Source organism: Biomphalaria glabrata, chromosome 8 (assembly GCF_947242115.1).
Source record: "Biomphalaria glabrata chromosome 8, xgBioGlab47.1, whole genome shotgun sequence".
Taxonomy (NCBI): domain Eukaryota; kingdom Metazoa; phylum Mollusca; class Gastropoda; family Planorbidae; genus Biomphalaria; species Biomphalaria glabrata.
The window spans coordinates 17,810,023-17,823,924 of NC_074718.1; the positions used below are offsets into that span (position 1 = coordinate 17,810,023).

Below are 13,902 nucleotides of genomic sequence, written 5' to 3' on the forward strand. Positions count from 1 at the left end.
AACAACACTTTATTGTAAAAGAAAAAGCAACATTTCTAACTAGAACTACTTCAACGACTGACTGACTTTTTAACTCCCTTTATATACCTACATTTAGCCTCTTGACACTAAATGCTACATTAAAATAAACATAAAAGGTTTGGACTAAATGTACCATACAGTGGGCATGGATGCTCATCATTCCTAATTTGTTTTTTTTTATGTTTTTTTTAAATGTTTTCGTTGATGTCCGTAAAAAGTAGATTTAAAAAAAGCCTTGGAAATCAATCAGAAGTAGGTTGTATTTTTATTTTTAAATATACAACAAAAAGAGACTTGGTATTACATTCTTTACAAAAATTAAACCTCACAGTAGACTTCACAAATAAAACGATGCTTGTGATCAAACTCTATACAAATGTGATTATAATTAGTAGGATGATTATAATTAAAAGGATGCTTGTTATCAAACTGTATACAAGAGACCATTGTGGACCATTTGGTCCGTTAGTACACTTCACAAATAAAAGGATGCTTGTTATTAAATTCTATACAAAACTTTGGTCCGTTAGTACACTTCACAAATAAAAGGATGCTTGTTATTAAATTCTATACAAAACTTTGGTATGTTAGTACACTTCACAAATAAAAGGGTGCTTGTTATTAAACTCTATACAAAACTTAAACTTGGTAGTAGACTTCACAAATAAAAGGATGCTTGCTGTCACACTCTATATCGCCCCACTTGTAGTCATCAGCTGGGTACTGCATCAACAAGCAGTTCTGGTTGCCACCTACGTTATTAGGCTGACCAGCGTGCCAACCGGCTGACCAAGTGACTGAGGGATGCATGTGTCTGTCCACTTAAAGCTGTGCTCATTCCCGACGTCACTTCCGCTTGTGTAGAAACCATTTTGTCCCACCACAGATAAAGCTGTTTGAAATATCAAGTTGTTTATTTTAACATTGAAATCCGAATATAAAAACGTAAAGCAGTGAGAAACTTCTATACAATAGGTAAAAACAAAAGTTTTATTGTGATCAACGTACATATATATACACAATACGGTGTATGGAGAGAAAATAAAAGTATGTCTTTGAGCCGTCTCGAGACATGACGTTAAACTGCGCTCCTCTTTCCTTAGCACTTTTGGAGCTCAAAAGTGCCCTACTTCTTTTCTATCATTGTGTCTGCCTTCTCTTTTTTCTCAGTCCGACTTCACTAATCATCACTCTGTTTCCTTACCTTTAAAATCTCCCTGCGTTTTAGACCGTGGACTGCGACGGGTAATGGGGGATAAGAGATCCTGGTATTTGAGTAGGTGTCTATCCGAGTATAAACTACCACAATACAGTATTTTGGCTTCAAGTTCCTCTAGACCTGAGACCCAGATAGCCTGCCCTGGATCAACGCTGAGCTAAAAGCATAGGTCATCGACATATGCAGGAGGGCAGTGGCGGGAGGGTCAATCAGGGAGCAGCTGTATTGGACACATGAGTATAGCACCAGTGTAGCCCTGGCGGGCTCATTCTGAACATCAGAATGGCCCATCCCCTTGTTAAACTCGATGGCGGGTGGGGAGCACAAGTGCCAAATTATTACTGATGTCCATGGGAAAGAAACACCCAAAAAACTACTTGCCAAAAGGCGAAGAATAGAGGCGAAAAAGGAGGAGGCCACAAGAAGCTGTACTACCTGGCCATCATTTCTGGTGGTCAGGTGCACAGAAGAGGGGAAAAGCCTGACAAAGATGAGCCCTTTTCTCATCTACAAGGGACTTAAGTCAGTAGTGGGAGAGCCCAAGAGTGTATCCAAGCTGCATAAGTCATCAGAACTTCTTGTAGAAGTTGATAGTAAGATACACTATGATGGGTTTCTGCGAAGAATCTGTGTTCAAAAGCCCGAACTGTCACGCTGGCCTTTCAGCTTACTCCAAGGACTGCCCTGTATGGAAACAGAAGGTTGCCGTTCAGGAGTACAAGGCAAGAAATCGATGTATCTTTAGCCAGGCAAAATTGGCTGTATTGGCCCTACCCAAGGGCCAATTTGGCCTGACAAAAACATACACCCAAGTTGTGGTTAAGATAGGAAAATCCATTGCCACACAGACGGACACATTGACCCCACCTACCCCTCCTCCTACTCCAACTCAGAAGAAAACACCCCCAAAGAACACACCTCCAAAGAGACTTCTGTAGCTGTCGTCTTAGAGGAAACATTTCTGAAAGACAACATCAGTTTCCGAAGCTACAGCACTTACAGCAGGACTGTTGAGGAGAGCATCAGGTGGAGTCTGTATCTTTGTGAAGTATAGGGTAGAACTACAGACCACACCACAGGCCGTAGCAGCTAGGATAACCCTACATAAGAGACTTCTGTAGCTGTCGTCTTAGAGGAAACATTTCTGAAAGACAACATCAGTTTCCGAAGCTACAGCACTTACAGCAGGACTGTTGAGGAGAGCATCAGGTGGAGTTTGTATCTTTGTGAAGTATAGGGTAGAACTACAGACCACACTACAGGCCGTAGCAGCTAGGATAACCCTACATAAGGTTACCTCTTGCTGCAACCTGTATCTACTTCCAGGCGCTCCATTAAACCCAAGAGACATAGAGGACCTCAGAAAACAACTCCCTCGGCCTACATAATCCTTGGGGATTTCAACCCCCTTAGCACTATGTGGGGATCCAACAACACTGACACAAGAGGTCGTATGCTGGGGGATATCTTCCTCCAACATGATTTAAGCATACTTAATGATGCATCACCGACCTAATTGCATCCAGGAACTGGATCTCTCACGTGCATTGACCTCACCGTATGCGTCCCTGGACTTCTGGACGATTTTAAGTGGTGAGTAAGCAATTATCTATGGGAAAGTAATCACTTTCCAATCATCATTACTAACAATCTCCCCTCATTGGGACGACCTCAGCGGTGGAAGCTGAATAAAGCTGATTGGGAACAATTCCAAAAAAGATGCTCCGAGAATATCACAGACAATATCCTAAATGAAAAGAGTCTAGCTGATACCTTTGCTAGCAAGCTACTTGATATAGCCAGAAAAATTGTACCCCTAACCTCCTGAAATCCAAAACGGCCTAGAAAACCATGGTTTGATTCAGCTTGCAAAAGTGCTATTTGCAATAGGAAAAAAACGACTGGCTGCATTTATAAGGAATCCTTCCAGGAAAATATAAAGCTATTTAGGATAGCTAGAGCAAGAAGTAGGCAAACTGTATTGGACAATTCGGTGTCGGAAAAGTAAATGTGTGTGTGTGTGTTTGTGCATAACTAATCTTTATTACATTCTGACCCTTCATTCTTTCGGAAGACGTTCACTCTACCCTAGAATACTTTCTTCCTGGAGTTAGTGGAAAACCTCTAAGCACCCCGTTCTTGCCAGCACTGGGGTCTGTGTGCTGAGAGCTCCCCCGCCCCGCCGTCATGCACTTTTTCCGGTATTTAAAACAAAAAAAGCATATTCTGAGGTATCTACAGTGCATTATACTGCTAATAAAAAATGTTAGTTCAAAAACCTAATCTGCTGTTCTTACTTAGGACTTAGATCCTTCCGCGTCGTTCGGCGCATTGGACAGAAAGCTGTCTCCACCTAGTGTCCACCGCTCTGAGGTCCTCCATGAAAAGTGGCGCCAAGTTGTACAAGGAAATCCCTGTTTCCCCATGTCATCGCAACTCCTGCTTTGCGTAATTCATTTTGTCAGAGAACATGTCCCGCAAACCTCATGCGACTCTCTGTCACAATGTCACTAAGTGGTCGACTCCCAGTTCAGCACTTTATTAATGGTAAAAATGTGTAACCTATCATGGCTCCGCTCTTGGAATTTGGTGACTGTAGTTTGCTTTAGATTTTATATCGAAAAGGGAAGTTTAATTGTCAAAAACATCTGTTGGGGGGTTTCAAACTAAAAAAAACCTCTGGATCTTTTTTTTAAACAAACTCAAAACCCCCTTAGCTACGCTCATAGAATTTGGTTACTGTAGTTTGCTTTAGAATAGTCTTGAAGAGGAGGTTTTCAACCTCAAAACTTTCTGTAGGGAGATTTTAAACTCATTTCATTTCTGGGGGGGGGGGGTTAACCCCAAGAACCCCATCCCTCATGGCTACGCCCATGGGACAGAGGCTCCTCGAGGTTTGGTCACTACACTCTCTCTGTGTCACTAATACCTATTTCTAGACTAAGCCACAGCACAGAGTATCTTGGCGGCATCCTCACTCCAAACACTGGCATCAATTAGATCTAATTAATTGCTTAAAATTTGTCAAGCTTATTAGGTCTTATCACAGTGCAGACTGTTCTTGGTATGTTGTGAGATCAATCTACTCCCTAAAAAATCCACCACACCAATCTGATGAACGCAAGATGTGCCACCCTGAACTCCAGATACAGTTTGCGGAATTTTCGAACACGACTACAAAATGCTTCTGAAAACTCAAAGCTACTGAAAAATGGGAACACCTCAAGTCGACCACACAAAAGACTTCCCTGGACATCTTCGGAAGAAAAATTACAAAAATCCAAGGATATACCCTGTTATTAATGCTATGTTGGCAATCGAAACTTAGTTTAACAATATGCGGCATATTTTCTGATTAATTATCCCGCTGCATTAAAAACAAAATTACTTTGATAATCTACCTGGGTCTTGGATAATTTGGCTGACAAGGAACCTTTGTTCCACTTCTGTCTCGATACTGATAAGGGCTGATGTTGACCCCTCGCGTCTGCAGACGTCATAGGCCTCCGCCCACGTCATTGGCGTAGCGTGTAACGTGTAACAGGAAGTGACGTTATTCAGTGTGTGCTTGACAGCCGTTGGTGGGCACTTTGGTAAATTTGGAGAAGAACAAGTTCAGATCTTAACACTCATTAGTAACATAGACACGGTCCATGGAATCTAGAATATCATTTCTCATTTATAAGCTACCAGGCTGAATAAACTTCAAAACAGAGTGTGGTCAAGGTGAATAAGGTTTCTTTAGAAATATTTTTTTATAAAGTATACTCGTGAAAGCGGGGACGTGAGAATATTCTTGGCTTTCGAACCAAGGGGACAAGGGTTCAAATCTCAGTGAAGAACGAGATTACTAATTTTGGAAATTCTTAGGACGCCTCTAAGTCCACCCAGCGATTGGCTATTTAAACTGTCTGGTAGTTCCTGGTGATTTCGTTGAGGAGATGTCTAGATATATTTTGAGTCAATTAGTTTTGCGCGTGTTCACGATCAATGTATACATTATTTAATAAATAACTTATTACAAACAAACACGATTCCAGGACAAAATAGCGCCGACAAAATAGCGCCGACAAAATAGCGCCCACAAAATAGCGCCGACAAGAAGACGTCTTCTACTTACTTGCACAGGACGTGTTATACACATAGACGTCATCAATGCCAATATCTGAGTTGATATAGTATGAGACAGTGTTCCCGAAGTTGTACACTCTTTAGGCATTGGTTGTAGCCACAAAGTCGCGCTAAAGAACAAGAAACAAAGAGTTGTACACTTTGTAGGCATTGGTTGTAGCAACAAAGTCAAGCTAAAGAACAAGAAACAAAGAGTTGTACACTCTGTAGGCATTGGTTGTAGCAACAAAGTCAAGCTAAAGAACAAGAAACAAAGAGTTTTACACTCTGTAGGCATTGGTTGTAGCAACAAAGTCAAGCTAAAGAACAAGAAACAAAGAGTTGTACACTCTGTAGGCATTGGTTGTAGCAACAAAGTCGCGCTAAAGAACAAGAAACAAAGAGTTGTACACTCTGTAGGCATTGGTTGTAACAACAAAGTCAAGCTAAAGAACAAGAAACAAAGAGTTGTACACTCTGTAGGCATTGGTTGTAGCAACAAAGTCAAGCTAAAGAACAAGAAACAAAGAGTTGTACACTCTGTAGGCATTGGTTGTAGCAACAAAGTCAAGCTAAAGAACAAGAAACAAAGAGTTGTATTCAGTTCCTAATGGAACGCTGCGCTGCATTTGTGTCGTAAGACATTTCTACCAAACTACCAATGTGTAAGCATTCAAGTAATTTACATGCCTGGTCTATATAGGTAGCCACACTTAGCTAATGGCATAATCTATTCAAGTTGATGACATGATCAATTCAGGTAGCCACACGTATCGTCAGGGTCTATTCATGTAGCCACATTTAGCTAGAAACGAGATCCATGTAGATGACCTAACTCACCAAATAGCATGGTCTTTAGACTAACCACACCTTGCTAACACTAAGAGGTTTATCCACTCTTGAACCGATCTAATACATGTACATTAGGCCTATGATTCCTGGTCATTTCATGCCCTGGTCATTTCATCCCCTGGTCATTTCATCCTCTAATCCATCAAAAATAATATAAATCATATATTTATTTTCAGTTACGTGACTAAAAGAATGACACATTAAATAAGAATCGAATAAAATGTTATTAAAAATATACAAATGTAACAATTATATATATAGAGAGAAAATGTTAAAATAATAACATAGGTTTTTGATAGAAAGTACAGACGACGATCCATTGATTCCTATTACTGTACTTGCCATTGTTTGGCTAGCGTTGTATATTTCTAGGAGTCAGCGTTTCTTCGAATAAATAAAACGTTCTATCTTGGTGTGAGATGACAAGTTTATATTCAAGAAAGAACGATTGACAAAAATAAAGTGACAGATGGTCTTCAGGAGATATCAGCGGCTTGACCATAAGTATTCCAATCGTTCTCGACTCTCATGCAACACCTTGACCTTTGATCATTACATCCTGCAATATGCGCTGGATAATATTGACATTCCTACATGAAATAGAAACAAAATATCTACCAATACAATCCCCGGTTTACAATGTATTTATTTATTGACATTTATTCTTTCATTTCAAAGGTTGTCATGGCCAGGGGTGTCAATGGGGTTAAGCTCCCATTGTCTATAAAATACTCCTAATGGCATGCGTCTCAAATAGCCTCTGACAACTAAGTCCAGCACCTGGCCTGCTCGTGTGGCTTAGATATTAAGCCCGGCGAAACTGCTCTTACTAACAGGTGAAGGGGTGAAGGCGGATACCTGGCGCCACAAAACCGGGAGCTTCGGGCAGATGGAGCTCGTCAGCCTAGTAAGGCAGTTCATCTAGGAGAGGGGTACTCTGACTTCAAACCCTCACTGCCTTGCGGTAATGAGGCTTCAGGAGACAACCTCGAGGAGAAATCAGGAGTGAAGCCCCTTAGGCGTTGGGAGTATCAGCTGCGAAATTCCCTCCGGCAGCTTCTGCAACTGAGTTGGTGCCAAATGTAATGCGATGCGTTCCTTTGGATCACATCAGCAAGGTCGAGAGAGGGATCATGACGCATGGGCCACCCATGACCCCTTTATCCAAGGCCCAGGAATGCGCCCCGGAGAGGAAACTCTGGTGCTGCTGCAAAGCGGCTAAAACAACACGGGAGACAACAGTTACGGGTTGTAAGTCCAACTTGATTGGCGTAATGTATGGACGCCACGGGTTGTCTCTGACGGTGGGAGAGGTCTTCGCGCCTCACTGATCAGCTACCGCCCGTCTCAACCTGGGCAGCCCCCAGTCAGTTAGGTGCTGATCCGCCACAGCCTGCCTGCTCTAATGGGTGCTTAGAGCTTAGTTTAAAACGACAAGTAGGCTGGAAACTTGCACCAAGCAACAAATGAAGAAAAATTAAACTGAAAAAGAAAATCCCTGTCATGCGACTGGCCACTTGGAATGTCAGGACAATGTGTCCTGGTCTCACTGATGATCTAAGGCAGATCGACGATGCAAGGAAGACGGCAGTTATAAACAACGAGCTAAAAAGGCTACATATCGACATTGCAGCCCTGCAAGAAACCCGACTGGCCGAAAACGGCATGCTCCGCGAGACTGACTACACTTTCTTTTGGAAAGGGAAAGCACAGGATGAGACTCTAATACATGGTGTGGTCTTTGCTGTCAAGAACAGTCTTCTTCCCATGATAGTCCCTCCAGTTGGTGGCTCGGAACGGCTACTAAGCATAAGTATGATGACAGCATCTGGAAAAGTCACTCTAATTAGTGCCTATGCCCCCACACTAAGCTCGCTTCAGGAGGACAAAAACAAGTTCTATGAAGACCTTAAAGAAGCCATTGCAAACATTCCTCAAAAAGAACATATGATCCTTCTAGGTGACTTCAATGCCAGAGTAGGATCAGATCACACTACCTGGCCAGACTGTCTTGGGCTTTTTGGAATCGGAAAGATGAATGAGAACGGACAAAGACTGCTTGAATTCTGCACATACCATAAGCTCTGCATTACCAACACATACTTCAAAACAAAACCACAGCACTGTGTCTCATGGAGGCACCCTAGGTCTGGGCACTGGCACCAGCTGGATATGATACTGACACGAAAAAAGGACATTGGAAATATACTGCTGACACGTAGCTACCAAAGCGCGGATTGTGATACTGATCATACTTTAGTGTCCTGCCGGACAAGACTGCTGCCAACTAAGATCCACACATCACAGGGAAAAAGAAAATCACGCCTGAATACTACTAGCACAAAAAATCCTGTTCTTTGCACCGAATTTGAGAACAAATTAGAGGAAGCTTTTAAAAACTTCTCTGTGACTGAGGTAGAAAAAAGCTGGACGTTTATGCGTGATACAATCTACCAAACATCATCACTGGTCTTTGGAAACAAAACCAAGAAAAGCGAAGACTGGTTTGAAGCTAGTCTACCAGAAATGGAAACTGCCACTACGTACAAGAGAGCAGCCATGCTAATCTACAAGAAGGATCCCACCCCAAGCAACTTAAAAAGGCTCAGAGCTGCACGTAACAATGCCCAAAGAGTAGCGAGACAATGTGCTAACAAATACTGGCAGGAGCTATGCGAAGATATTCAATCTTGTGCCGACTGTGGTAACATAAGAGGACTATATGAGGGCATGAGAAAAGCCTTTGGACCTCACACCAGCAAGTGTGCTCCGCTCAAGTCAAAAGATGGCTCAATCATCAGCGATCGTGCGCTGCAAATGGAACGATGGGTTGATCACTATGCAGAACTCTACCAGATTGAAAACGCCATCTCACCAAATGCTGTTTCCAACTTCCCATCACTTCCAGTTTTGACGGAATTAGACGAAACGCCCTCAGTAAAGGAGCTGAGCATTGCCATTGACATGCTTGCACATGGGAAAACACCCGGAGGAGATGGCATTCCTGCTGAAGTAATTAAGGCTGGAAAACATGCCCTAATCAAACCACTCCATGAACTGCTAAGCTTGTGCTGGGAACAAGGAATGGTCCCCCAGGAATTGAAAGACTCCAACATTGTTACAATTTATAAAAATAAAGGCGACCGCTCTGATTGTAACAATTACAGAGGCATCTCACTGCTTAGCATAGTCGGAAAGGCTTTTGCTAGAGTATTACTAAAGCGATTACAGATCCTGGCAGATCGTGTTTATCCAGAGTCGCAGTGTGGCTTTAGGGCAGGTAGATCTACAACAGATATGATTTTCTCTCTTCGGCAGCTACAGGAGAAGAGCAGAGAACAAAATCAGCCCCTCTTCATAGCATTTATTGATTTGACCAAGGCCTTTGACCTTGTTAGCAGAAGCGGTCTGTTTGCTGTACTAGAGAGAATTGGCTGCCCAAATAAGTTAAGAAAACTAGTGTCAGCTTTTCACGAAAATATGCAGGGCACCGTTCAGTTTGAAAGTTCTTCCTCCAGGCCATTCTCCATTAAGAGCGGTGTCAAACAAGGATGTGTACTGGCCCCTACACTATTTGGCATCTTCTTCTCAGTCGTACTGTCCAGTGCTTTTAAATCCCTGGAAGACGGAATATACATCCATAGCAGATCCGATGGAAGGCTCTTTAACCTGGCACGTCTTAAAGCCAAAACGAAAAGGCGTCGTATCTTGATAAGGGAGCTGCTGTTTGCCGATGACGCGGCACTCGTATCTCACTCACAAGGAGGTCTACAGAAGCTAGTGAACGCCTTAGCAGCTGCTTGTCAAGAGTTTAGCCTTACTATAAGTCTCTCCAAGACCGAAATTCTGGCACAAGACGTCGCAGAAATACCTATAATACAAATTGGGAACCACACCCTTTCAGTGGTGCAGGAATTTACCTACTTGGGTTCAACAATTGTCAGTAACCTAGACTTAGACATCGAGCTGACAAAAAGGATAGGAAAAGCTACCACAGCATTGGCAAAACTCTCCAAGCGCGTCTGGGAAAATGGTAAATTGACCACAGCGACCAAAATCCTAGTCTACAACGCCTGTGTTGTGAGCACTCTCCTTTATGGCAGTGAGAGCTGGTCAACATACATGTACCAAGAGCACAGATTGAATAGTTTCCACTTGCGCTGCCTGAGACGCATAATGGGCATCTCTTGGAGGGACCATGTCTCCAATCAGGAAGTTTTAAGATTGGCCAATATGAACAGCATGTATGCTCTCCTGACACAAAGAAGATTACGCTGGCTCGGACATGTCACCCGCATGCCAGATGGCAGAATCCCGAAAGATATCTTATATGCTGAACTTGTGGAAGGAGTCAGACCCAAGGGCCGCCCAAGACTAACATATAGAAATGTCTGCAAGCGAGACATGAGAGCCTCAGGCATCAGCGAAAGTATGTGGGAAAACATAGCCAAAGACCGGAGTGCATGGAGACAGACTGTGCGTGCTGGGACAACCCTTGCTGAGAACAAAAGAATTGAAGCGGCTTTAATCAAGAGGGATAAAAAGAAAGCTGCCCTGTCTGCTAGCCCTAAATCAGAGGCATACATATGTACGAATTGTGGCAAAGTCTGCCGTTCTAGAATTGGCTTGATTAGCCACACCAGATTCTGCCCCGTCTCAAGATTAAGCCAAAACCAGTGACTCTTTTGGGCGCATCCATTGCCTTTCGAGACAAAAGGAGCCATATATATATATTCTTTCATTTCTCAACAGGTATGGAGAGAGGATTGAAAACACTGTAAACATTATAAACAAATGTCCAAAGTATCAAAGAAACAATTCTAAATAAACTTTTTTTATATATTAGATTAAATGAGTTCTTAAAGTCAACCCCTTAACAACACAATTACAAAATGACTTAAAGAAAATAGTTATTTGAGGATGAAATGACCGGGAATGAAGTGACCGGAAATGAAGTGACCAATGATGAAATGACCGGGATGAAATGACAAGGGGATGAACTAACCAGTCACCGTACATAACGGGCCAGAGCCACCGATCACTAGAACACTATCACTGTCGTCTCGGCTAATAAAATCTGGAACGAGAAAATGAACTTTAACCCTAACCCTAAACAAGAACAAAATAAAAAATATTTTTAAAAAATACGTATTTATTTAATGCAATTGTATCAATTAGTTTGGTCAGTCATAATTATTTAATTTGGCTACATGACACCTTTGTTAACCGTGGGCCACAGTAACAGATGACCTTTACATCATCTGCCCCATAGATCACAAGATCAAAATTGGGAACTTTACTTAGGCAGCCATCAATAGTTCATAGCATGCGATCATGAAAAGAGTCAAAATTAAGAAATTATATTTTCCCTATAAGAGATGGGGAAATCAATATTATAAATATTCTTTAGTCTAGTGAAATAAAAAAAAATTTCTTTTAGTAGAGTACTACCAGAACGTATCGCGTAAATGACTGTTAATGTAAAAACAACTGCGTTAAAATGGTTACGCCAAAACGGCTGTGCCAAAGCTTCGTGTAACCCACGACAATATGCTCAATAAAAATGGTTTTAACATAAGTGTTGATATGGAAATTTGTGCATATGTAATGGTGTACATCACGTGCAAGCTCCCATCTCGCTAAGTTCCTAGACTAAAATACCACTGCACTGATCCGGCCCATCAACCAGTCAATCTAGTTGTTAAATAAAAAAATAAACCTTCTAGGTGTTAGAGTTAAATATATGCACACACACACACACAACACAATAGTGTGAACTGACCTTGAATGGAAGTGAGGTGTACTCACTGTCTAGGTCAACTTGACCAAGCAACCAGTCTACTTTTTGATCTCCAGACCTGGACCAGACGGGGTAGCCAGTACCTCCTCCAATCTACAAGTCACAATAAATAAAGATGTAGAAATAATGGGAAGAATCTTTAAAGTCTATTTACTAAGTCTCTTGATTCGTTTATTCAACTTACTCGTATATTAACATCCAGTTGTCTGACGTCACTTCCTCTCATGGAGTACCAAAAATAGATACAGTAGCCATAGACCGGTTGAAACTGGCTGCTTTCAATAGTGGCCAAGTAAAGTCCGGTATCCATCGAGATCTTTTTGTTATGTTTAGGCCCATATCCTATACTCTTAAGCGAGCAATTCTTGTATGTATGTATATATAATATCAGGTGACCGAGCCTCGCTCGGATGAATAATTTGTTAAGGAAGGATATATACCCGAAGTCATTTTGAGAATATTTTTGTACCAGGTGGCCGAACCTCGCTCTGTTAAATAATTTTGGAAGGTTATATACCCGAAATCATTTTGGGAATATTCTTGTAATTACGAAAATGAACGATCGGATAAAGACTACTAATCTGTTCTGTTAGTTCTAAATGTAGGCCTAATTGTACATGTCGATTAAATTTAAAGTCTTTTAAGTCCTCCTACAGTCTAGACAAACTACAGCTCACGTCCGTCTTATAGTTTTACTATCCATCTTTTGCGTAAAACTATTGTAGGCTTACTATTATTGGCTTGGAAGAAAGTCTTTGCAATGTAACTTCTCTACGTTATAGGGTAAAACATGCACTTAGTGACAAAGTAAAATGGCGCATTTTTTCTTATTAGACTTAAATCATGGCATTAGTTTTCTAAAGAAACGTTTCCGTGGGGCACCTCTGTTACGCCAAACAATATGCTCGTTACCCATACGGGATACGTGCCCTGCCCAGCCTGACTGTCGGACTATAGGAAGTTCATACCGGCTTTTACCATCCATCCATCTTAGTGGTGCTATGGCCTGCTTTTACACATCCATCCATTCAGATCTCTCCTGGCCCTAACTCCAAGATTTTTACCGAAGTTTATAGTTAAATCAAAAGAGGCTGCAGTGTACGCAAACTCGTTGACCGCTAGATGGATATCATGTTTAGTGTGAGCAAGTAAGGCGTAAAGAAGTTGTGTTATGACCATTTCCTTTGTTTTGGTACAGGAGAGGTAGACACTGAAGCATGAACACATGGTAATAATTCACCAGCAAAATAATAATAATAATAAGGCTTGTCTTAGAGTCCGAAAATTAATGAGGATTGCAGCTGTGACCTACATATCTTGCCACATCCAGGGCAAGCATAACCATTGTCCGCGGTGCTCGATTAAGATTTTCTTTTAGCGTCTGCGTCTGTCCTCGGCAGCAAATTTTCTTTTGGTCTCAAATGTGTATCCGCGGCCTTTGTATAGAGGGAATTCTTTAAGTCCGACAGTTACGCTGGACAGAGCAGTATCCTGTATGGGAGACGAATCTCAGACGAACGCATGCCAAAGGCAGTCTTTTTTGGTCAGCTAAAAAGTGGTTGACGTAACACCGAAACCCTTAAAAGACCAGCTTATGGCGCAAACTTGACTTAGCTGACATAGAAGAGAGCACCTGATTGCATGGGTCTCAGGACAGCTGGAGGTCACCAGCAAAATAAACAACAAAGTAAAAGGTATCTACACCGCTCTACACAATTAAAGTGTAAACAACTTATTAAGCACTTAAAACACAATAACTGATCATATATCGGCACATTTAATTTCATTACTTTTCTTTCATAGTTCTTTAATAAATCAATCTACAATAAGATGGTGCGCAAATGTTTCATTAGGTCTATTGATTCTTTAAAACTCGTTATTGTTTGCAAAGAAATATTTT

General features: G+C 41.6%; 1 protein-coding gene across 2 annotated transcripts; it reads right to left on the reverse strand.

The window, feature by feature from the left end:
- Positions 1 to 699: 699 nt before the first annotated feature.
- Positions 700 to 12,985, reverse strand: LOC106064542 (MAM and LDL-receptor class A domain-containing protein 2-like). Of its 2 annotated transcripts, XM_056039118.1 has the most exons (4): positions 12,187 to 12,985; positions 11,985 to 12,095; positions 5,361 to 5,481; positions 700 to 913 (listed from the first exon to the last, which is right to left on the reverse strand). In XM_056039118.1, exons 1-3 carry the CDS (start codon positions 12,310 to 12,312, stop codon positions 5,452 to 5,454), a joined length of 267 nt encoding a protein of 88 aa, XP_055895093.1. In that variant the 5' UTR covers positions 12,313 to 12,985; the 3' UTR covers positions 700 to 913; positions 5,361 to 5,451. The 2 variants fall into 2 exon arrangements, with proteins under 2 accessions (XP_055895093.1, XP_055895092.1); XM_056039117.1 differs by lacking the exons at positions 11,985 to 12,095; positions 12,187 to 12,985 and adding an exon at positions 4,642 to 4,828 and having other exon boundaries at positions 5,361 to 7,436.
- Positions 12,986 to 13,902: the final 917 nt, after the last annotated feature.